Source organism: Ictidomys tridecemlineatus, chromosome 10 (assembly GCF_052094955.1).
Source record: "Ictidomys tridecemlineatus isolate mIctTri1 chromosome 10, mIctTri1.hap1, whole genome shotgun sequence".
Lineage (NCBI taxonomy): Eukaryota > Metazoa > Chordata > Mammalia > Rodentia > Sciuridae > Ictidomys > Ictidomys tridecemlineatus.
Window position 1 is genome coordinate 133,250,582 of NC_135486.1, and position 23,194 is coordinate 133,273,775.

General features: G+C 47.3%; 1 protein-coding gene across 8 annotated transcripts in view; it reads left to right on the forward strand.

Annotated features, from left to right (window-relative positions):
* The window catches only part of Marf1 (meiosis regulator and mRNA stability factor 1), a 38,803-nt gene extending 16,901 nt beyond the window's left edge, over nt 1-21,902 (forward strand). For 7 of the 8 annotated variants that reach the window (XM_021725420.2, XM_013357905.3, XM_013357907.3 and 4 more), the window contains exons 13-27: nt 1,138-1,218; nt 2,915-3,151; nt 3,276-3,395; nt 4,080-4,255; nt 5,440-5,660; nt 6,381-6,523; nt 6,690-6,823; nt 7,789-7,991; nt 8,787-9,014; nt 12,216-12,446; nt 13,700-13,912; nt 16,163-16,223; nt 16,306-16,431; nt 17,315-17,485; nt 19,324-21,902. In XM_021725420.2, the coding sequence (XP_021581095.1) occupies nt 1,138-1,218; nt 2,915-3,151; nt 3,276-3,395; nt 4,080-4,255; nt 5,440-5,660; nt 6,381-6,523; nt 6,690-6,823; nt 7,789-7,991; nt 8,787-9,014; nt 12,216-12,446; nt 13,700-13,912; nt 16,163-16,223; nt 16,306-16,431; nt 17,315-17,485; nt 19,324-19,565 (2,587 nt within the window). In that variant the 3' untranslated portion in view covers nt 19,566-21,902. The remainder of the gene's footprint in view (nt 1-1,137; nt 1,219-2,914; nt 3,152-3,275; nt 3,396-4,079; nt 4,256-5,439; nt 5,661-6,380; nt 6,524-6,689; nt 6,824-7,788; nt 7,992-8,786; nt 9,015-12,215; nt 12,447-13,699; nt 13,913-16,162; nt 16,224-16,305; nt 16,432-17,314; nt 17,486-19,323) is intronic. The other variant, XR_002483765.3, reaches the window with a different exon arrangement.
* The last annotated feature ends 1,292 nt before the right edge of the window (nt 21,903-23,194 follow it).

The following is a 23,194-nucleotide window of genomic DNA, read 5'->3' on the forward strand; positions in this document are numbered from 1 at the left end:
CACGTTCTCAATTGTGTTGTGATGAATATGTATGCAGTAATGCTTATTCTTAATGTATATAGTTAGAAATAAGCCATTGTGTCTTGTTCAGTCATTAATCATAGATGAAGTTCAACTTAAACTTGACAGGCAATTGGGAGTAAAATAGTATGCCACATATCCAGAACAGGTTCTAAAAGTAGAATTCTAAAAGCTTATAAGCCTGCAAAGTCTAAGATGTTTCCTTCAACTCTTGGTAGAAGGTCCATTCACCTTGCAGACTAGATCTACACAGCTCTAAGTTCTCAACTTGGCATATGTCCTTAATATCACACAACCACCCTGCACCGGTCAGTGCACTTTACAACTGTGTCGATCTGGGGAATCCTGTGGCTTTATTTATTCTAATGTTTGATTCTCCTTTGACTATCCGTGTTTTAAAACAGGAAGCTCTCCAGAGTGTCTGTTTGGATCTTTAACTTGTATTTCACCATTATTTTAAGTTTTTTGTTTTCCTTAGAATAAAAATAATTCTCATTTGAAGAAAATTTGGAAAGTTCAGAAACAAAAGCAACAGGAGAGAAAGTCCTATAATCCTGTGGCTCGAGAGAAAGTCCTATAATCCTGTGGCTCGAAGCCAGTCACACTTAACATTTGGGCATTTTCCAATCACAGTTAATGTTTGGGCATTTGGGATTTTTGTTGTTGTTTTTAACTTCCCTCTGAGTGGTTTGATTTATTTATTTTTGTACCTTTTGATTTTTAAACAATAGTTGAGATACTGTTGTACTGAGTTATGTTATATTCACATATATAGGAATTCTGATCCTGTGTATATAATGTATAAACACCATGGCAGGAGATAATTCAAGCTCTGAATTAGCAGCCAGGTGCTTGTCCTACTGTGAGCAGTCTGTCTTTCTGCTCCATAGGTGGGGAAAGCCTGATAAAACCTAGTGTATAATTTAATCTCTCATTGACTTATCCCTAAAATTTTTTCTTTAAATTTTTCTAGAAAATGAACCAACATATCAAAACTGGTAATTACTTTGCATACACTATACATTGTGTTAATTTTATGAACTTTTTTTTTTAAATATGCTTTGTAATGTAGAAGACATGGTGTACTTTCTAATTAATTAAAATTTTGTCTTACAGTGCAGAAACCATATCTATTCTTCAGGATGCTCCGGCCTGTTGTTTGCCTCTTTTTAAATTTACAGATATCTATGAAAAAAAGTAAGTTGGTTATTGTTTACCTACCCAGTCAGTACTGACGGGTGACTTGCGTGCAGAAACCATGGTAGCAATTCAGGGAACTGCCAGCCTCCTGGAGGAAAGGAAACAGTGTTGTTCTGATTTAAATTTTGAATTTAACATTCATTTTAAAAACTTATTTTTAATCAAAGTTAGACTTAATCCCCAAACCCTATTCTTTTTTTTTCCCTAATCTAGTCCTTTTAGGTTTTTTTAAAATTAGTTTTATTCTCAGCAGCAGATAAGACAGAGGTGGGGGTGTTGTTCCAAGGATGTGTGGAGAGAGCACTGCAGGGAATGCAGGGGTCTGAGGCTACATGTGGTCTGAGGGTGAAGTGGAGATTGCTGGAGGCTGCAGAGCCATCACTGTGAGTCCTGTGGGTGACATCTGGGAGGGAAGGGGCAAGAGTCTAGAGGACACAATAGCAGGTGCAGCTGTGGCTAACCTGGCTGTTTTTCTCATGGAGGAGCTGGGACCATGTGGGGCACCTGTTCGGGAGAGGGGCGCTGGTAGAGGGCAGTCAGTGCAGATGGGATGGTAGGGCACTGGGAAGGAAGCACGGGTAGCGTGGTTAGTGTGGTTGAACTCACCTCCAGCCAAGCCCCGTCGTGCTTAATCACCTAGCGCTCACATGAGCCCTGGGGGGTACACATTGGCATCACTCCACAGGTGAGAACACCAAGGCCTGGGTTGGGTTTATGTCTTGCAAGGGTCACGTGATGTCAGCTTAGCTCTGTCTGCCTCCAGAGCCTGGACCCAAGTATGCAAGTTACAAGTTAGAGGGTCACTGAGTTGTCCAGTCTCAGAGAATGTGGGCATGTAGTTGGGGCACAGGGGAGTGACAGTCTGTGGAAAGGAGCATGCTTGTGACGGCAGAGAGCAGGTGGTGGAAAGAGGTAACAGGGATTTGGAAGTGAGGAGGGCCACGTTGAGAGAGGTCATGTTCGATAACTTTCCTTCTGACAGATAAGGCAAGGGTGTTTACACAAACTGGGCAGGCATAGTGGAGAGGCTACCAAATGATATGGTCCTTGTGCTGGGCCCTGAGCCAGAGAGGAATGACTCCAAGGATACCAGGCATCACTCGGTTGGTAGTAAATGAATTCACAGTGATAATATAGGTAGACTTTTTTTTTTTTTTTTTTGGTACCAGGGATTGAACCCTGGTACAAAAGGTTAAGTGTGTGGCTCTTAAACTCCAAGCCATATCCCCAGCATCCCCAACCCTTTTTATTTTTTATTTTGAGACAGGGTCTCTAAGTTGTTCAGGGCCTCACTAAGCTGCCTAAACTAACCTTGAACTTGGGATCCTCCTGCCTCAGTCTCACAAACCACTGGGATTATAGGCTTGTGCCTCCATACCCAGCTAAGTTGATCTTTGATGAGAGGAAGAAGCGTATTATTTTTAACCTCTGCTGTCCTGGAGATTGAACCCAGGGGCAGTCTACCACTGAGCTGCATCCTCAGCCCCTTCTCTTCTTTATTTTGGATGGTGTCTCACTGAATTGCCAATGTGAACCTGGAACCTGGCAGTCCTCTTGCCTTGGCCTCCCAGTAGCTGGCATTGCAGGTGTGCCACTGCCTGGCCAGGAAACACTCTTGGTAGTCTTTTGTTTAAATGGGACAGGTGTTTCTGTACAAAGAGCAACATTCTAAGTTAGCATCTCTCCTTTTTAGGTTTGGACACAAGCTGAATGTGTCAGATTTATATAAGTTAACGGACATAGTTGCAATCCGTGAACAAGGAAACGGGCGGCTGGTATGTCTCTTACCCAGCAGTCAGGCCCGCCAGAGCCCCCTGGGGTCTTCCCAGTCACATGACGGCTCCTCCACGAATTGCAGCCCAATTATATTTGAAGAATTAGAGTACCATGAGCCTGTCTGCCGACAGCATTGTTCAAATAAGGACTTCAGGTATGCACATGTTTTCCTTAAATAATCCTTTTATGTGAGACTGTGGAACTTCTCAAGTTAATTACCCTGTGAATGTTTTAGAACTACAAGGATTCTTAACCGTTTTTTTTTTTCTCTTCTGCAGTGAACATGAATTTGATCCAGACTCCTACAGGATTCCTTTTGTGATTCTCTCTCTGAAGACGTTTGCACCCCAGGTCCACAGTCTTCTCCAGACCCATGAGGGCACCGTGCCTTTATTAAGGTGAACTGTGTCATCCCGCTGTGGGTGTGATGCCTGAGCTCTCTGTGTCAAAGAAAGTCTGGCCTTTCTGACCACACCACACACTGTGGAGTGCTTTGCCCTAATGTTTTTAGCCTTTCAGTTGAATTGTATCTGAAGTGGGATCTACTCACTCAGTGCTTCAGCAACAAAATTTGTGTTTGTGCTGATGTTTACAAACAAACAGGACAGTTTATTCTCTGGAGGAAAGAGAGTATGTAAGTGCAGTAATAGAAATCTGCACAGTGGCTAGGAAAGTGCACACATCCTCAACTACTTGGAAATTTTAAGACCTGAAAGAGAAAGGTGATCTTCAGGAGTCCATTCAACCACTGCATAGAGGGCTTACTACAAAAGCCAGTGCAGGACCCAGCAGCCCTGATGCCCCTGCTGCTGAAACAGAGTAACTGACCAGGAACTCTGGAGCCTTAGAGCTAAGACCTGCTCCTGGAAAACTGCCCAGGAACTTCCAGTACCATCAGAATGCATCATGAGGCCAGTGTCACCACAGTTGCCTCCTTGGAACCTAACTTTAGCATTCAAACCCAGATGTGAGCTTTTAAACAGAAGTTACTTAGTGACCGACACCTTAACCTGAAGCCTCCTGTTTAGAGGGTGCTTTGCTTTTCTGTTATTTTATTTCACCCTCTTCCCCTCCCACTTCAGCTTTCCAGATTGCTATGCTGCAGAGTTTGGTGACCTAGAAGTAGTGCAGGAGAATGAAGGGGGCGTCCCCTTGGAGCACTTCATCACCTGCATCCCAGGTGTGAACATCGCCACCGCGCAGAACGGCGTCAAGGTGGTGAAGTGGATCCACAACAAGCCCCCACCTCCAAACACTGGTAGGTGTCCACGACCCCAACTCATAGACCTAGCCTTTTAAAAACAGGTTCAGGTGTTTGAGGAAAATATCTCTTGATGTGGGTTTATCTTTGAAATTCATTTTGGTTGACGTTTCTTTCTTTGATAAAGGTGAAAATAACTTTGAACAACAAGGACTTAGGACCTCAATTTGGGCAAGTTTTTGAATTATGGGCATGCCCTGTGTTGCTACTGTCAAATGCCACTACCTGTGGGTGGTACTTTAAATTGTCCCTTCATGTGTATGTGCACTTCCTTCTTTATGGCCACCAACATGTCCTCCCTTCTCCTCCCACTTCCCCCAGCCAACAGGGGACAAGGCAGGTCAGTCAGGGAATTCTGCCCAGGCGGGCAGCTCTTGGAGGAGAAGGTGTGTGCCACAGTCCCTTACAGAGTCCCTTCTCTTCCCCCTCGCCTGAAGCTTGCTCCTTTCTCTTTCCTATGCTGTGAGTCCACAGCTTCTTCCACCTTCCTATAACGATTTCCATAGAATTATTATTATTTTTATGTTTTTAGTTTTCAATGGACTTTTATTTTACTTATTTAGCAGTGCTGAGAATCGAACCTAGTGCCTTACACATGCTAGACAAATGCTCTACCACTGAGCTACAACCCCAGCCCTGTGTGTTTTTTTTTTTTTTTTTAATTAAAAACTTTTTCACTCAAGGTAGTATGTATGACCTGTTCCTTACTCAGTTTTATGTCTTGGTAGTTTTGTAACATTACTGCTTTCCATGTTTTTTTGGTTAACATTTTCAGCTCCACTCTGGGTTAGTTACCCTCTTTGGGGGCTCCTTACCCAGTGTTATAACATTGTGGGAAAGTATGTTCCACAGGACCAAGGTACAAATAGATCTTTGAAATGCACCCTGTGTGTAAACTGGAAAATTTCTCTGCTTTCACTTCTACTGTAAATAACCTTAGTGAACTGTGCTTTACTCCGGCTACTAAACTTTGAGAATTAGTAGAAAAGGTTTGCCAGCCTTAAATCAGTTGGACTCGCCATTTGGTTGTGTGGGACTGCGGACAGAAGCAGGCATGAAGTGATTCTTCGGGTTCCTCCGCCTTCTCATGGTTGAACTCAAGCTGGAAACTGGAAAGTTCATTACCTTCTTCTCAACTGATGAAATGCATCCTGCCTCAGGCATGTCATTTCTTTGTCTAGACCCTTGGCTTCTGCGTTCAAAAAGTCCCGTGGGGAACCCGCAGCTGATCCAGTTCAGTAGAGAAGTGATCGACCTGCTGAAGAGCCAGCCATCCTGCGTCATCCCCATGAGTAGCTTCATCCCGTCCTACCACCATCACTTCGCAAAGCAGTGCCGGGTGTCGGACTACGGCTACGCCAAGCTGGTAGAGCTGTTGGAGGCCGTGCCTCATGTGCTGCAGGTAAAAGTGCTCAGGGGTCGTTTGCAGACAGGAATGTTTCCTCATGGATTTGGCTACTCTGGGCAAAGAAACAATATAGATAGTAAGCTGATGTCTAAAAAAATCAATTCTGATCAAAATAGCCTGTAAAAGTGTTGTCCAAAGTGCAGGAAGCACACACCAACTGGCTCCTCAGGTGTTGAGGCCCGTGGACACCCTCCCTCTAGTCTCTGTAGACTGACACCATCCCTACAGAGTTCTCTCCACAGTTGGTCACTGCTCTAAGGGAGCTGCTGTGGACATCCTGGTACTTATCTGTGGGTGCCTCTGTGAAAGTCGAGGGCTGAGCCTTTCTTGTGAGTGAGTTGGAGACTGGTTATGGGGCGGGAGCGAGGCATTGCACCCTGTGAAGACTTTGCCCATTAACTTACAGCGTCAGAGTAGTTTCCCATTTTTAAAAATGACTTGAAAAGCTTTTGCTGTCTTTTAAAGTCAAAATTAGCTGTTCAGATTGACAATATACTTTTCATTCTGTGGTCCTGACTTTGGGATGTGCAAAACCAGCACAGTCCAAGGCAGGCGGTTTTCTTGTGACTGTTGATGCTTTGCTGATTTATTGAGTGTTTCACATGGTGGACGTTATATATGAAGGGAGTTACTCTCTGAGGGTAGCGGCAGGAATGTGCAGCAATGAAGCCAGTGTCTCCTGTGATGTAAGTAATCGAAATATTTGATTTGCAGATTCTTGGAATGGGCTCCAAACGTTTGCTGACCCTCACCCACAGGGCTCAAGTGAAGCGCTTTACTCAGGATTTACTAAAACTCCTCAAATCCCAGGCCAGCAAGCAGGTCATTGTGAGAGAATTCTCGCAGGCTTATCATTGGTGAGTTGAGGAGAAGTAAAAATTGAAGGCAAACATTTCAAATTACTTTTTCTTCCCCCAGAGTCTAAGTGGTTATCTAGCTTTCCTATTAATCACTCTTGGAAAACTTGTAGTTACTGTCATGATGATTTTACTCATTCTTTACCATTTCTGGTGTTGTACCTAGGTGTTTTTCAAAGAACTGGGATGTTACTGAATACGGTGTTTGTGAGTTGATTGATATCGTATCAGAGATTCCAGACACAACCATCTGCTTGTCCCAACAAGATCAAGATATGGTGATTTGTATCCCCAAAAGAGGTACATGGCTCACATTCCCTGAACACATTATCCTTCTCAGTAGGGATTTTAAAGTGGAATCGTTTAGGTTTCCCCTCTCTTTCATGGTTCCTGAGGATTCCATGGAAAGTGCAGTTTGAAAATTGCCACGTACCTGGCTGTCCTTGTGTTCCTCAAAGTAGGTTCTTGTCACAAGGGAAAGCACACTGGTTTGTTTGTTTTTTTTGGAATTCACTCCAAGGGGAAGAGTGTAGCTGACACTTTCTTAAAATGCAACCCTCTCCCAGCTGTGGCTGTGTAAGCTGCAGTGACCCAGCTCAGGGTCTGTCACGCGGCTGTTGCTTGTGTCTTCTTAACTCTGAGCACTTTACCATGCGCAGCTGAGCAGAGAAGAAAACTTGAGTGTTGTGTTTTGTCTCCTCAATTTGGATGATTCCAGTTGAGATCTGGGAGGTGGGATAGCTAAATCTACATATCATCATGCTCTCCCACGGATCCGTGATGCTTAAGCTGGGCTTCTGCAGAACACTGATGTCCATGAATTCTAGAGCTGAGTAATGTCAGTCTTTCTCCAATTCTAATTTAAAAATTAGTAGAAATAGCCAGGCACAGTGGCATATGCCTATAGTCCCAGCCATTTGGAAGGCTCTAGATTACCTTTTTATGCAGAGATCTGTTGGAATATCATGTTCGCACAGGGTGGAGGAGGCAGTGGCATGCCCATAGGCAACACTGTTTCTACTGTCAGGTGCATACATGTGTATTCATGGCAGACCATAATAGTGTCATGCCTTCCCAGTGTTCTGCCCTTGAACTCATGTGAGAATCACTGGCAAAGAGGAAAGAGTCCATGTATTTAAGTTGTGTGTATTTGGAAGGCAAAGATGTCTGTCTTGTAGACTCAAAATAGGACTTACTGCAGTGTGGGTGTTAAACCCAAATGGATAGAAAAAGACTGTGACCTACATTTTGTTTTGTTTTTAAAGAACGTACTCAGGATGAAATAGAAAGGACAAAACAGTTCTCCAAGGATGTTGTTGATTTGCTGCGTCACCAGCCCCACTTTCGGATGCCCTTTAATAAGTTTATTCCTTCCTACCACCACCACTTTGGCCGGCAGTGCAAGCTCGCGTACTATGGGTTTACCAAACTACTTGAACTTTTTGAAGCCATACCTGATATTTTGCAAGTGAGTGAAGACATTCTATTTTCCTGAACAGTGTATAGGGAATTGGTTTTTTATTTTCAGGATCTATTTTCCTGGGAAGTGAGGATTTATGAAACAGTATGACAATCTGAAATATTCCCATCAGATAAGCTGTATTGTCAGCTCATTGGTATTTTTGGTTAATGTGGTTTTCTTCTTAATAAAGAATTACGTTTCAAACTCTCTAGGATAATTATTGAAAAAAGGATCAGGTAGTTTGGTTTCTTAGGCTGGATATTCTCTTATGAGCTCCATACTTTCCAAAACCCCTGAGATGGGGGCTGGGGATATGGCTCAGTTGACAGAGTTCTTTCTTTGCATGCACAAGGCCCTGGGTTCAGTCCCCAGCACTATGCGCGCGCGCGCACACACACACACACACACACACATACACACCAAAAAAAAAAACTGTGCTGGAGGTGGGGTAAGCGTAGGAAATGACAGCGATGCTAAGCTGCAGAGTTGATTTCTGTGGTTGATTTTATTAATACTGTTGGGCTCCTAAAGTGCTTTTAAAATTTTTTATTTTCGTAAAATGTACATGACAGAATTCACTTTCATAATCTTGTTTTGGTATACATTTTAGTACTAAGTACATTTCTCTTGTGAACCAACTTCCAGAATTTTTTCATCTTGCAAAACCGAGCCTCTGTCCCCCTTAAACAACCCTAACATTCTTTTTAATTCCTAATTGTATATATTTTTTTGTGCTGTTTAGTTTCAGAATTATACTTTGTTCAGTCTTCTTCCTCTTCTCTTCCCTATTTGTTTCCCAAGGTATTAGAATGTGGAGAAGAAAAAATCCTTACTTTGACAGAAGTAGAACGGTTCAAAGCTCTAGCTGCCCAGTTTGTAAAACTTCTGCGGTCCCAGAAAGATAACTGCCTTATGATGACAGATCTGCTTACAGAATATGCCAAGACTTTTGGTTACACGTTTCGTCTCCAAGACTATGACGTCAGTTCAATTTCAGCTCTGACGCAGAAACTCTGCCATGTTGTAAAGGTAAAGGGGATTTTTCATGGAATAGCCCTTGTGGCATAGTCCTCATTGGCATGTTTAGCGTTTGCGTTTTTACCTTGTGCCACTTGCTGTTGCTACACAGTTGTTTTGTGTGTTATTAGTACCCTATTAGGCTTGCCACTATAGGTTTCTGGTCTTCCTTTTGTGTGTTTATTAATGGCCTTGTCAAGGTAGTTCGTCTTTGAGTTGATGGGGTCACTTTTTATCCCATGGTGTGCATTCTCAGCAAGGCAGACCTAAAGTTGAATCCTTCCAGACAGATTTTTGTCTCCAAGGTTTATAGGAAGCTATAATCATGTATCTCTTCTCTCCTCTAAATCCCCACTCATTTGGGAGTAGATCTGGGCAAGCCGAGGCTCAGAATTGCCTTCATTGCTGCTGCACGTATATCACAGGGCAACTTCCTCCCCTTGCCTGCCCTGAACTGCCCCTCCCAGGTCGAGGCAGAGCAGCTGTGCAGTTTCCAGGCCACCTCCAGCACAGGACCAGGAAAGTCACCACCAGGGGGAAGAACTAGGAAGGAACTAGGAAGTCGGGGCACCCCAGGCACAGGTCCAGGAGGGATATGGTTGCATTCAGTGAGTTGGAGGAGGTAGACCAGCACAGGAGGTGGGAAGGAGTGACCAGAGGGCAGGACACAGTGGGAGAGCGGATGTGGCGGAGCCAAGGAAGAGGAATAGTCAGCAGTGTCCCGTGCTTCTGGTGTTGCTGGGGAAGGCAGTGATGAGATGTGGGGATAGAAGCCACAGTGAGCAGGTTGAGGAATGAGGAGGGGAGGCCATGGCAGTGGTCTCCACACTTCCTGGTGGTGGCTTGTAAGGGAGGAGCCGCTGGGACTGTGGAATGGTGAGGCCAGCTGAGGGCGGGCTGACTTTTGATTGGGGGTTTTGAGTCTTGAGCATGTTTGAGAGCTGCTCAGCAGGATTCACTTGAGAGAAGAGGAAGAATACCAGGGCAAGAGAGAGAGGTCCACTGGGTGGCATCCTCAGCAGGAAGGACGGCTCTGACCTTCATAATTGACAAGACGGAGGGGTGACGGGGATGCAGATGTAAGTGCATGTTTGTTGTCAGGGAAAGGATGGCATTTTCCCATCCCATGGCTACTGTCTAATCAAGTGGAAGGTACGATGAGTGCTTAGCAGCGGAGGAGAGACCAGCTCGAGATGGAAAGGTGTGCAAAAGGCCTGAGTCATAGAGAGGGAGGGCGGCATGACCCTGAGGTCAGGTGGGGCCGGGAGTGCTGCGAGTTCCCTGGAGTTGGACTCTAGACTGACTGCGGAGACGAGCATGGGGTGCAGTCGCCTGGGTGCAGGCCCAGGGCTGCTCAGCAGACCATCGACAGGAATGTGGATGAAGGAATGGGCTGCAGTGCCAAGGTGGTTGGGAGAGGAAGGTGAGGAAAGGACAAGGACGTGACTCCCGGCATCCCGAGGTTGAGGAGAGGTGCTAAAGGTAGAACAGTAGGACCTGCTGGGGTCCGCCTATCGTTGGTGCCCTGGAGGGCTCTGGAGGGCTGAATGGCCTTGGGGATGGTTCTGCAGTAGAATTGGGTACCGAAGGTGGCCCTGGAGATGAGAAAGTTAGGGGCTGGAAGGCCCTGGTGTGGGCCCAGGGTGCTCAATGGCCTGCACAGTGGGAGGTGTGGGCTCAGCTGGCTAGGGAGACTCCAAGCCGTGGCTGCAGACTCATGAACGAGGTCAGCTGGTGGGTAGGGTGCAGCTCTGCTGCCCACTGTCACCTGTAGGCAGCTGCTGGGGGTGCTGCATCACAGACTCCCCAAGTGGCCTGAGATCTTCAGATGAGCCTGTGAGTGTGTTCCGAACCTTGGTGCTTTCCAAAGCTCCTGTGCTGATTCTCATGCATACACGAGAATCAAGACAGAATCTAAATAGCTTCAAAGGAGCAGGGTTGGGAGTGGTTTGATTTCTTAAAAGGCAGCAGTGATATAATGGTGCAGGCACCTAAGAAGATGACTCCCAGGCCCCTGAATTTGTATGTGCAGATTGATTCTGTCCTACCTCTGAGCAGACAGTCTGTTCAGTTCCATACCGTGGATTGGGAGTCTCCTGCTCAGCTCTGAGTGCACCCAGAACCAGACTGAGATGCACGGTTGTGAGGCTGGCTCCTCACTGCCACCCACCTCTCTCTGCCCTTCAGACTCCAAAGTCCCAGAGTGGACCATCTTCTGATTCCTTGGCCCTCATTGTGGGCATGGAGATCTTTGACACTTACAGGGAAGCCAAGTAAGTGAGACTAGCTGTAAGAGTAAATGCTGGTCAGCCTTAAGGGTGCCTAAGTAGCGGGACCTTCACGTGGACACTGACTGCTCTGCTTACAGTAAAGGCCTGTAGGCAGACTCACCTCCACCCAGGGCCTGCTCATCTCAGACTCCAGGTGCCTGTTTCTGAACATGTTTAAGTATTTTTTTAGTTGTTGATGGACCTTTATTTACTTATTTATTTATTTATATGTGGTGCTGAGTATCTAACCCAGTGCCTCACACATGCTAGGCGAGCGCTCTGCCACTGAGCCACCACCCCAGCCCTCTGTACTCGTTTTGGTCTCCAAATGATAATGGGTATCTTTTCCACAAAGTTTTCCTCCCAATGCACTTCATCACTTCAACCTTTCATTTTCTTGAAAATCTAAAATAATTGAGGAATAGGTACGTGAGATGAAAATGCCAGCTTTTCAATTAGAACTGACTAGAAAAACAGCTTGCCTTGTGGTCAGAGGGGCCCTCTGCCACTCCTCAGTCTAACTATTCCTCCCACCTCTCCTGTGAGCGTAGCAACCCTTTACACACAAGCTTGAGCCAAGGCTGTTAGCTGCAGTCTTGCCATGGGGACAGAGGAGTGGGAGGAAAGGCAGGAGGGAGTAGGGTGGATGGACACCAGCTTCTCTGTTATCACTCTGAGAGAAGTGGTGGTGTATGTGCAAGGTTTTGGTTAGGGTCCAGCAGAGAGGAAGAGAGCAACTTCTGCTGTGCTCTCATCCACAGAGTTGGATTGATATCCCAAAGAGGCTCAAGCAAACCTACTCACTTTATTTTAGTTTGAGAGAGAGAAAAAAAAAAGTTTGTTCCTCTATTGCTTTCATTAACCAAAATGGAATCAGCTGAACTGGGTAATTCAGCTAGGTCATGTCTCCTAAGTTCAAGTCTGGTTCTTGGTTTTCCCCCAGGTTGCTGATATGGAATCTGGCAAACAGATTCAGCTGATCAACCGAAAGTCTCTGCGGTCCCTCACTGCCCAGTTGCTGGTGTTGTTGATGTCTTGGGAAGGAACCACCTCTCTTTCCGTCGATGAGCTCAAGAGACATTATGAAACCACCCACAGTACTCCTCTCAACCCCTGTGAATATGGATTCATGACCTTGACAGAACTTCTGAAGAGTCTGCCTTATTTAGTTGAGGTAGTGTGTGAGTGGTTTTGAGAGCTAATGAACTGCATCTCTCTGGATGATCTGTTGGTCTAGATTAATGCAGTGCATAGAGTAGAAAGGGACTCCAGAGATCTTCAAGACTGATGCTCATTTTATACCTGAACACACTGAGGCCTGGGGAGGCAAGGAACCCTGCTGGGGGAGGGGTACAGTCAGTGCAAAGGCCCTTCACTCCCAGTGTTTTCCCCAGCTGGATCTTGCTGGTGCTGCCTTCCTGAGTCAGGTGGCATGTGTCGGAGGGTCAGGGGCTTAGCAGTAGAGGTAAGGGTTAGAAAGAAGGGTGGCTGGCCAGCCACCTGGGCAGCCTTCCAGCAGTGGCACTTCAGGGTTGGAAGAATTTTAAGATAATATTTTATTTAGTCAATTTTATTCTCTGTAGAATTTTAAGACAGTATTTTATCTAGTTGGCCAACAAACATAAAAACCTAGATGTGGTCAGAGGGGCCCTCTGCCAGTCCTTGAGCAAGTAGGCGAGATCCTAGGGAAAAAAATCATCCAGCTCAACTCTAAAGGAAGTTAAGAATCAGGCTAATCACTATAAAAGAGACTATAAAGATCCTTCAACTTTCACCACTGAACAAGGTGCCAAACTCTGTTAATTGTGTATTCTACCAACATTGGTTCTGGGTAACACTAATGATGCTTCAGGACACAGACTTTGATGACCAGTTAAGTTTGGGAAGTATCCCTTCTCTTGGAGATTCCAGTGCATATTGAAGATTCTGAAAAGGTTCATGATTTTTTTAAAAAATCTGCAACTCAATAGGAGAGAAATGGTTTTGTGTGAGTGTGCACGCTGCTTCTTGTCTTTGTTACATTTTTAAAGAACGCTGACACCCTCCTGCATCCCCATTTCTTGTAAAGCCAACGTGGAAGGTGAGGCTTAGTGCTTCCGCCCTGCAGCCTGTGCAGCGCCCTCCGAGGCTGCGCCCCTCCTCGTGGCCTCTTGGTTGGAGACTGCAGTTCCTGGGCTTCCCTCTCCACTCGCTCGCTTGCTCTTCTGGGCCTGTCCTGTTGGACGTGCAGAAAGCTGAGTTCAGGCTCCAGCCTCCTCCTAGAGGAGCTCCTGGAATGACTCCCCATGGCCACCCCCTGCTCCTTTGCAGATTATTGCCCATCTTTCAAATTGACTTTTTTTTTTATTTTCACTTGGAGTCTTCACCCCCAGGGGACAGAGCCAGTTGCTCGTGAAGTTTCTAATCCTGTCTTTTCTTTTGGACCAGGTTTTTACTAATGATAAGACAGAAGAGTGTGTGAAGCTCACAAGTCTCTATTTGTTTGCAAAGAATGTGCGGTCTTTACTTCACACTTACCACTACCAGCAGATTTTCCTTCACGAATTCTCCATGGCCTATACCAAGTATGTTGGAGAAACACTGCAGCCCAAGGCATATGGCTACAATAGTGTGGAGGAGCTCTTGGGAGCAATCCCACAGGTAGGAGTCTTCTCAGTTTCTTGGAGAGCCTCTTCCTGAATAGCCACAGGTGTAACTTGTGAGCAGCGAAAGCAAATGCTGCCAGAGTAATAAAGTGGCAGCATCTTGAAATGGTTGTCTCAAAACATCCTGTTAGTGCGAGATTAGTGATGCAGTGTTTTTCATTGATTCTTCAAACCTTAAAGCTCCTGTGTGCCAGGTAAGTAGCCCCAGATCCTCCCCTTGGAAAGTGCTGGTAATGGACATAGACGCCTGGCAGGCAAGGAGTTGGTGTAGACACTGCAGCGACAGCCTTGAGCAGAGGGCCTGTGTCCCAGGTGCCCGAAGAGGGACATGGCGGCACCCACTTGCTGTATATGGGGCTCCCAGGGCAGCAATACCAAGGACATGAGCGAGTTACTATGTGAGGAGGAGGGGAGAGGGCAGTCCAGACGGGTAGCACCAGCTGATGGAGCAGCAAGCAGCAGCATAAGATGCCGGGACACTAACACCACGTTGGAGGGCTGGGAGCAGCCCAGTGGTAGTGCTCATTGGCCTAGCATGGGCAGGGCCCTGGGTTCAGTCCTCAGCTCTGCAACAAATAGAAATTGAACAAACCTGTGCTGGGGCCTGCCTGTGAAGTAAAGCTCAGTTTGGAGGGTTTTGCTCCTCTAGGTAAGGAGCTGGATTGCATGGGGGCTAGGAGAAGCCAGGCTGTGTTCAGAAAGCAGCTCAGTGGCTACTGTCCATGGTGGGATTGAGTGGAACAGTAGCGTAGGAGGGAGTTGGCCATCACAGAGGTCCCGGGAACTGCTAGACAAAGGTGAGTCAGGGTGAAAATGCAGGTTGAGCATCCCTAAACGGAAAACCTAAAATCCAAAATACTCCAAAATTCCAAGCAAAATTGAGTGCCAACATGAGGCTGCAAGTGGAAAATCCCACACCTGACCTCATGTGACAGGTGACACATTAAAAATATTATATAAAATAATTTCACGAGCCAGGCATAGTGGCACATGCCTGTGATCCCAGCAAATCAGGAGGCTAAGGCAAGAGGATATCAAGTCAAGCCAGGGCAATTTAGACTCTCAAAGTAAAACAAAAAGGGCTGGGGCTGTAGCTCAGTGGTAGAGTGCTTGCCTCGAGTGCTGAGGGCCCTGGATTCAATCCCCAGTGATGCAGAGAAACAAAAACGGAGAAATCCTTCAGGCTATGAGTATAAAGTATAGAGAAACATAAATAAATTTGTTTTACTTAAAATTTTTTATTGGTGCACTATAATTTTACATAATAGTGGAACTCCTTATGCCATGTTCATGTGTGCACATAGTTTATTAGTACCATTCTTCAGTAGCACCCTCTCCCTCTTCTCCCCTCCTCCTCCTCCTCCTCGATCTGCTTACTCTACCCATCTCTCTTCTGTTGTTATTATTTCAGTTAATACACTATAATTAAATATGTAAATAGAATCCACTGTGGTATATTTATACAGGACATGGCATAATTGGTAGGTTTTGTTCCCAGGCCTTCCCATACCCTCCCTCCCTCGCCATCCCCTTTCTCTACTCTGTTAGTCTCCCTTCTACATAAGCAGACTATGTATGCCTAGCTTCGAGTCCCATCCCCAAGAGGCCTCATTACGTACACACAGATATTCCAAAATCCAAAGCCCTTCTGGTCTCAGACACTTCAGATGAGGGACACTCAGCCTGTAAGGAAGCAGAGGAAGTAGTAAAGACGGATGAAGACTGCTTAGGAGCCGAGACCAGGGACTTGTGCCGTCACACGTGGGCCTGCAGCCAAGGGTGCCACCCCCACCCGAGCTGGCCAAGGAGGTGAACAGCACCATTAGGTGGGGTACTTTGCTTTAGGATTGGGATCAGAAACTTAGCTTAGAGTTCTGGGGAAATATTTATTTATTTATTTTTTATTGTGTTTAGTTTTTGGAAAAAATGGTAAGAGCTCTCATGTGAGACCTTTCTTAATCTATGTGCCCAAACTGGTGTTTGAAAGGCATTCTTTTCAAGAGTCATAAAGAATATTTTTAAAGCTGACTTGATTTTCTGACTGCTCCACTTTTTCTCAAGGGGCGTGTCTGTCTCTTTCTGTTGCTTTAGAAGCTAAAGAAAGTTTATAAAAATATTTCTGGGCATTAATTTGGTTTCTCAGTTCTAGAATGTTAAAGCAGGCACAAGAGGCCCACCCTTCCTGAATGCTAGGGCGTGTTCCCTCCTTTTCCACTGCTTAACCAGGAGTATGTCTTGTGTGCAGGTGGTCTGGATAAAAGGACATGGTCATAAGAGAATTGTAGTGTTAAAAAATGACATGAAAAGTAAGTAAGCACCCGTCCCCTGCCCTACGCAATCGTGGTTCTCTCACTGACCTTTCTCTGACGGGTGCTCCTTGTCCTCTAGGCCGGCTCAGTTCACTCAGTCTCTCCCCTGCCAATCCTGAACATCAGCCCGCAGACAGTGAGCGGATCCTGGAGGTGCCTGAACTGTGCGCAGCCTCGGAAACCCGGCTTGGAGCAAGTAGCACTGGTACGAGAGGAAAGGTGGATAAAACAGAGCTGTGGGGTCTAGGAGAAGGTGCCGGTGGGCGGGGTGGAGGAGGGGCAGCAGCTGCCATCCCACTAAGTAGCCACTCGTTCTCCAGAGCAGTCTTGGTGTTGCTGACAGACAGCCCACATTCCATAGCTTTGGCACCCCCGTGATAATTGTCCCTGTTCAGGTGTTTAAGTTATACTGATGTTTGCTAAAGTGAAAAGTCAAGACTATCGGGATAGAGGGAAAGAGCTCCACTCTGATACAGCAGGGACAGTAAGGGGTCAGAGCTGAGGAGCAAAGTGGGGTCAGCACACAGACATTTACTAAGAGAAGACATCGAGGCCGGGGCCCTTGCTGAGCTGCCTAGCGGGATTCCTTCCCTGGGGCTTGGGCCTGTTTTGACAGTGATGGAGTGTCACTGAACTCTGCGCTCACAGGGAAGCTGGGTTGCACAGCTCCTCACAGGGCCAGACACCTGGCTGCAAGTCATCTGCTAACGTCCCCGCCTCTCTTCAGCAGGGAGTCACCTCCCTTCTCCAGAGAAGAGCTGAAATTGCAGGTGGAATTAGCCAGGAAGTGACAGGAGCAGGCCCAGGTCTTCTGAGTCTGAGCTTGTGCTCGTGTCCCTCCTCGGAAGCTACTTCAAAGCTTTTTCCCAGTGGGGCCTCTTGAGGGGCCAGTGTTCCTAAGAGCACAACTCTCCAGGAGGTGACTGGCTGTGGCATTTCATTTACCAAGGGTCTTACTGTTGATGGCTTTTTAAAAAAAAAGTTGAGTACTTGAGCGCTTCCTAACTTGCTTCGTCTTAAGGCTCAGCAACCCTCACGCACAGGCTGGGCATTGGCCTGTGGTACACCACCACCTGCTCTCTCTGTAGGGCCTGCTCAGACGGAGCAAGAGCTTCTCCGCCTGGCCAGCAGCTCCCCTGTCGACCTCCTGTGTGCACCTGTCCCTTCTTGCCTGCCGTCCCCTCAGCTGAGACCAGATCCTGTCATCCTGCAGTCTGCTGACCTCATTCAGTTTGAGGAACGCCCTCCAGAGCCTTCTGGTAGGTCACAGTGTGTCTGGGCTGCGTTTCAGAAGCAGAACCACAATGCCTATGTGTGAAATGGCTGATGAAGACGGGGAGAGGCTACCTCTTCAGGTGTAACAGTACCTGGCTACTTGGAACTTGCTTTCTTTGTTGGGGTGTCCCCAGAATAGGCCTCATACCCCAAAGCTGCTCAGGGAACATGAAGCGAGGGAACAGAGGTGGGCTGGAGGGGTGATGTCTCTGGCTGTGGAAGCACCCGTGGAGGAGGGTGGCAGGTCCCATCAGGGAGCCTCCAGGCTTTTCAGAGGTTCAGCTACTTGAGCACACTCGCACCAGCTGCCTGCGTTGCCTGTGGCTGGGACCCAGCGGGTGCTGGGCTTTTTTTTTTTTTTTGGTACCAGGGACTGAAGTCACTTTTGTATTTTATTTAGAGACAGAGTCTCACTGAGTTGCTTAGCGCCTCGCAGTTGCTGGGGCTGGCTTTGAACTAGAGATCCTCCTGTCTCAGCCTCCAGAGACACTGGGATTACAGGAGGGCACCACTGCCCATCCAGTGCTGGGGCTTTTTGAGGTGTGAAGAAGCAAGGCATCTGCTTGCTTCAGCCCTGGAGTCTGTCCAGCAACCTGAGGATAGAGGGGAAGCTGACCTGGTCGGGTCCTGACTGACAGCCGGCCTCACCATGTGCAGTGGGGTTCCGCCTTGTGCCAGCCTGTGCTGAGAGCTGACGGTCACTGCTGACCCTTAACAGACACTCAGGGAGCCACTGCTCCCACTTCACAGCTTAGGTGACCTGTGGCCCAACTAGAAATGCAGCTGGACACAGGCTACTTGGCCAGGAAACTGTAGAGCCAGGATTGAACCAAGGCCTCCTCAGTGTCACCGGCCCCCTGTGAGGAGGCCCAGCTGCTCTGGAGAAACCCTTCCCTTCTCCTCTCTGGGAATCCATCCCTCCCATTGTGAGTACTGTTTTCCAGGGGTCCCCAGGGATGGCTGCTGCTGGGCTGGCCTCAGTGTCCTTAGTCTTCCTCAGCAGCGTTTGGCACCAATGAGGACAGAACTGAAGCTTTTTATCTGGAACACAGGGAATGGGGGACACATAACTGCCTTCTGATGAGGCGTAAACTCAACCGTATGCCTGTGACGAGAGGAAAGAGTGATTTGAAGATGTGGGCAGTCCTGTCCACCTCGGTGGGTGCCTGCCAGGAGCTGGGGTTCTGTCCCTTCTGTCCCTCCTACCTTGTATGAAGCCTTTGGGAGCAGGAGCCTGTGTCACATGCAGCAGGAGTCTGGGGTATGCTGGCACGTCTTCCTCAGGCCACAGGGCTTGGGTGTGCTGCAGGTGCGTCGCCTATGGCTCGGCCGCAGAAACAAGACTATGAACATGCAGGGAATCGGCTGCCCTTCCCTTCCTTGGTTTTCAGGGTGATTTTGATTCAGAGTAACTCTCTCTTTTCTCCTAGTTCAGCTCTATTAGAATATGGGTTGTTCCGGAATAGAATGACTCCTTGCTCCCTGGCACTAAGGCCCCTCCAGGCTCAGAGTTCCCATGTGGCTGATGGGTCCTTACTCCCCTGACAGAGAATGGATAGGCAGGGGCATCCTAGCAGGAAAACGTGGCCCATTGAGGTGCAGCCAAAACCAACGTCTCTAACACTTGGTGGTCCATGAGGAGGGGAGGGCAGTTAGACACGTTTGAGTGTGTGACACGTAGCTAATATGTAAATTGTGACCTAGGTGTGACATTTGGTGGATTATTTTTTAAATACCTTTTGAGAAAATACAAGCCAGAAACTGAAAACCAATACTTCTGTGTGTCCTAGAATTAAATGTGTTTATTTTTTTGTCTTTATAGAAATTATGAATCTAAGCCAAGAAGAAAGCATTGCAATTCCAGTACCAGGAAGGAAGGAAACGCTGCCCTGTTACTCCAGCCCCTCTGGCGTCCCAGCCGCTGCCCCAGAGCTGCCTCGCCCCTCAGGAGCCCCGGAGCCGCCACTCAGCAAGGACCCTATGGAAAGCCCCGCCAAAAAGCAACCCAAAAACAGAGTGAAATTGGCAGCCAACTTCTCCTTCGCACCTGTAACCAAGCTTTAATTCCCACTGGGAACATAGAGTTAGGATGGGGAAAAACTGTCTGATTCTGCACACAAAAATGGGCTCAAAAAACAGCCTTTTATGTTTTAATGAAACCCCCCAGAAACCACTTAACTGCTTCTTTAGAAGTATTCCATGATATTTTTGTCCTTTTAAATTGAACACAGCTTTCAGCTGAAGTTTTTCTTTTTTTTTTTCCCCCTCAATTATTTGAAAGAACTTCTGGCATTTGTTAAAGAATCTTTAATATATTTTCCCAAATTTTTCTTAACTATTAGGCAACACAATGTGTTCCGGAAGAAGTAAGCAGTGGGAACCCAACTAGCAGGAAGTGGTCTTGCTTCCATTGAGCCGCTTCAGGGGTGTGACCCCACAGTTAGCATACAGAGCCGCCGTCCTCGCTCCCCGAGGTCCCTGACAGTGTCAGCCCAGTGCGTGTTGTGTCTGTGAAGCAAATTCTGTGCGGAGCCTGCGCATGCACACGCGGAAGGAGGGTGGGCAGGGCGTTGAGCTGCGTTCTCAGGTTAGACTCTGAAGGTTCCTGGCTTCCATGTGACTTGTAAGCGTGCCCAGTTTTTATTTAACTATGTCTGTAGTTGACAAATATGGCTTCATCACAAATTTTTTAAAATGTTTCCAATGTAGGATTCCCTTTAGGAGCTTTCTAGAAAGTTGAGGTGCTTTAAGCTTCCCTTCTATTTTAAGTTCCAGTTTGGCGTGGATCAGGTGGAGGGTAAGGAGATGGTCTTGGCGTCATGAGTTGAAGTCAGCGTTTGAATTACAGCACACATTACTGTGTGTCGAGAGGCAGTGTTGGAAAGAGTCTGATTTTCTAAAATATGCATCAGATGCATAAATTATAAATCAGAGCTGAGTGGTGAGGTACTTTAACAGGAAAGGGATCAATACTATTTCCACTAGGAAGAGACAGTAATTCAATCTGTACATGTGAAGGCCAAGGTTGATCAACTTAACCTTGTTTTTGTAATTTTAAAGCTGGTGTTGGTAGCTGGGAAGCTGTACATGTGGAGAGGTGTGTGTCTACGTGTTAGCTCAGCCTCTTTTAAGTGTCTGTTTTTACTCTTGTCACTTCTCGCCATTGGAAGCATGTTTGGGTTTTTTTTGTGGTGTCTGATGTTGGCATTTGAGAAAAGCCAGCCTTTGGGGGCACTGCCTGTGGAATGGCCTTCCTCTCCAGTGCCTGAGGTCTCTGCTCATGGGTGACCTCTCACCCCTGCTGGAGAAACCTGACATTTACAATGGATTGTATTTGTTGGGCAAAAAGGGCGGATTCATTCATAGAGCAGAAAGAACCTGTTTGGCAAGTGGCAAGGTCTTCCACTAGTTAGTTGGTTTCTTTTGGGGAAATGTTTATATTTTGTAATTTCTAGAAAGCCAGAAAAATGGGCTCTGATTTCATAGCCAGCATTTTGATAAAATGCCACAAAATAAGGGCTATTGAGAGATTTTTACAAGTTGGATTTTTGTTCCCCAAATCTTTTAAATGAAGCCACTGGTGCCTGGTTCTCGGCACAAGACCCCAGTTGAGATGGAACAACGCTGGGAAACCTTCTGCGTGCTGTGGCAGTCTGCACATTCTCCCGAAGGCGTTTCCTCTGCAGGCATAGTGTTACAGGAAGTACAGGGCAAAATGCAGCTTTTTATAAAACGCTTTTAAACCATGTAATAAAGTGGGTGTCTAGAACATCAGCGCCTTATTCTGAGACTTCATAAGGCTGAGTTTGCACACTTGGGCTTCAGTTTTGCTAGCATGTAAAGAACTGTGGACTTTAAAACCGTAAGAGGTATCATTACAAGTCACGTGGAAATGTCTCAAGGAGCAGGTTCTTTGGGCAGCAGAGAAAGAAGGTCTGCGCTGTCGTGTGAATGTGTCTTTGCGCCATTTGCTGGGATTGCCGGTTAGTCTGGGACACTCTTGTGACTAACAATTGCTGTTTAAAGATGTGCGCTACAGGGGCACGGGCCCTGTCCTGACGTGCTCCACAGCGGCCAGTTCAACTGCTGTCTATTTTTTTATCCAGAGGCTTAATTAAGTGAATGACAAAATGATGTATGCACATTGAGACGAAGTTCTTTATTTCTAGGTGGCAAGATGTACCGACTTAGAGTTATCTGTTTAAAAAGAAAAAAAAAAAGACAAAAGTTATCACCAAGACCCCCTTCCCCATCTTGCACTGTTGGTTTTGGATCGGGCGTGGGGGAGGAAATGTTTTTCTTAACTGTCTACTTTGTTTGAACACTTTTTTTGTGGTTCAAGTGCTATTTTGTGTGTTGGGACCAAACAGTTGTCAATAAACTTTACAAGCAAGCATCCAACCTGGGGTTTCCGAGTGAGTGCTTCGTCTCTCTGGGAGAGATGTTGTTCCTAAGTCTGACGACTTCATCTCGACTGCCCCGACTTCTCGCCCCTCCTGAGCATCACCTCAGTGTGGGACGGAGAGCCCCGGAGGCTGGTGTGACGTTTGAACTTTTCCAGCTTTGGTTCCAGTTTTATATCAGGACGGAGAAACCCGACAGCCACACAGACCTTCCAGCTAGAAAACTGGGGCAGTTCCTAGGCTCTGGCTCCCAGAAGGAAGTCCGCCTTCTGTCCGCCTCAGCTTTTGGTCCCTGCTGAACCTGCTGTGGGAAGCAGCCAGTTGAGAAGGGGCTTCTTCCTCAGGTTCAGCAGGACAGCCTGCTGTCCCCCTGCCGCCCCCACCCCTGGTGACACTATGGAAGGACCTGGGGGAGGCTTGAGTGAATTCCTTGTTGATAAGGTGCGATTTCTTTTTAGGTTCAATCCTGGAATCTCCTGAAGACCGTCGGCAGTCTTTCCCACTGCCACCCCCGAGACCATCCCTTCCCTCCACCGAGGCGGTTCATGGAAGGCCTCTTCCCCTTGCACCTCTAGACGCTGGGTTTGAGCACAGAGGGACCCCCCACCCCTGCCACCCACCTCTCCTGCCCTCTCAAGAGTTTCTAGAGCTGCAGCTGTGTAGACGGAGGCTGCAGGGCCCTTGCCTTTTGCGGGTTAGAGCCCCTGCGTCTGTGTGTCTGAGCCAGACGTGAACTCGGGAAGGAAACGTCGGGGAGGAAGCTCCTGTTCTGCTTCCGTGCAGGGTGGGCCAGTGAGGTATTGCTCGTGGGCTCCGAGGCCTGAGCCCTGCAGTGCACCTCGCTCTCCTCTCTGACCTAGCCTCCTGGCTATGCACTGCCTTCCTGCTGGGGAGCCTCCTGCTGCTGCCCCTGGGCCCATGTCAGGCAGTGGCTAAGAGTCGGCCTGTTTTGAATCTCCACTTACCTCTTCCACGCCTCCCTCCCCACCTTCAAATGAGGCCAACAAGAACACTTCAGAGAGTCCTTTCCTACTAGAAGTGAAGCATCCGAAGGACCACAGGACCTGTGACCCGTGCCCATCTGTACCCACTGGTGCTCCCCTGGGCACTCGGGTCTGAGCACACACCTGGTTTTCTCAGGGAGATTCCTCTGACCTGCTGTTCTCTCCGCAGACCAGGCAAGTTCGCCCACTTCTCAGCGCCAGCCCTGTCCAGCGCCACTCTCTGGAGTCTCCGAGACTGCCCTTGTCTTTTTTTTTTTTTTTTTTTTAAAGAGAGAGAGAAAGAGAG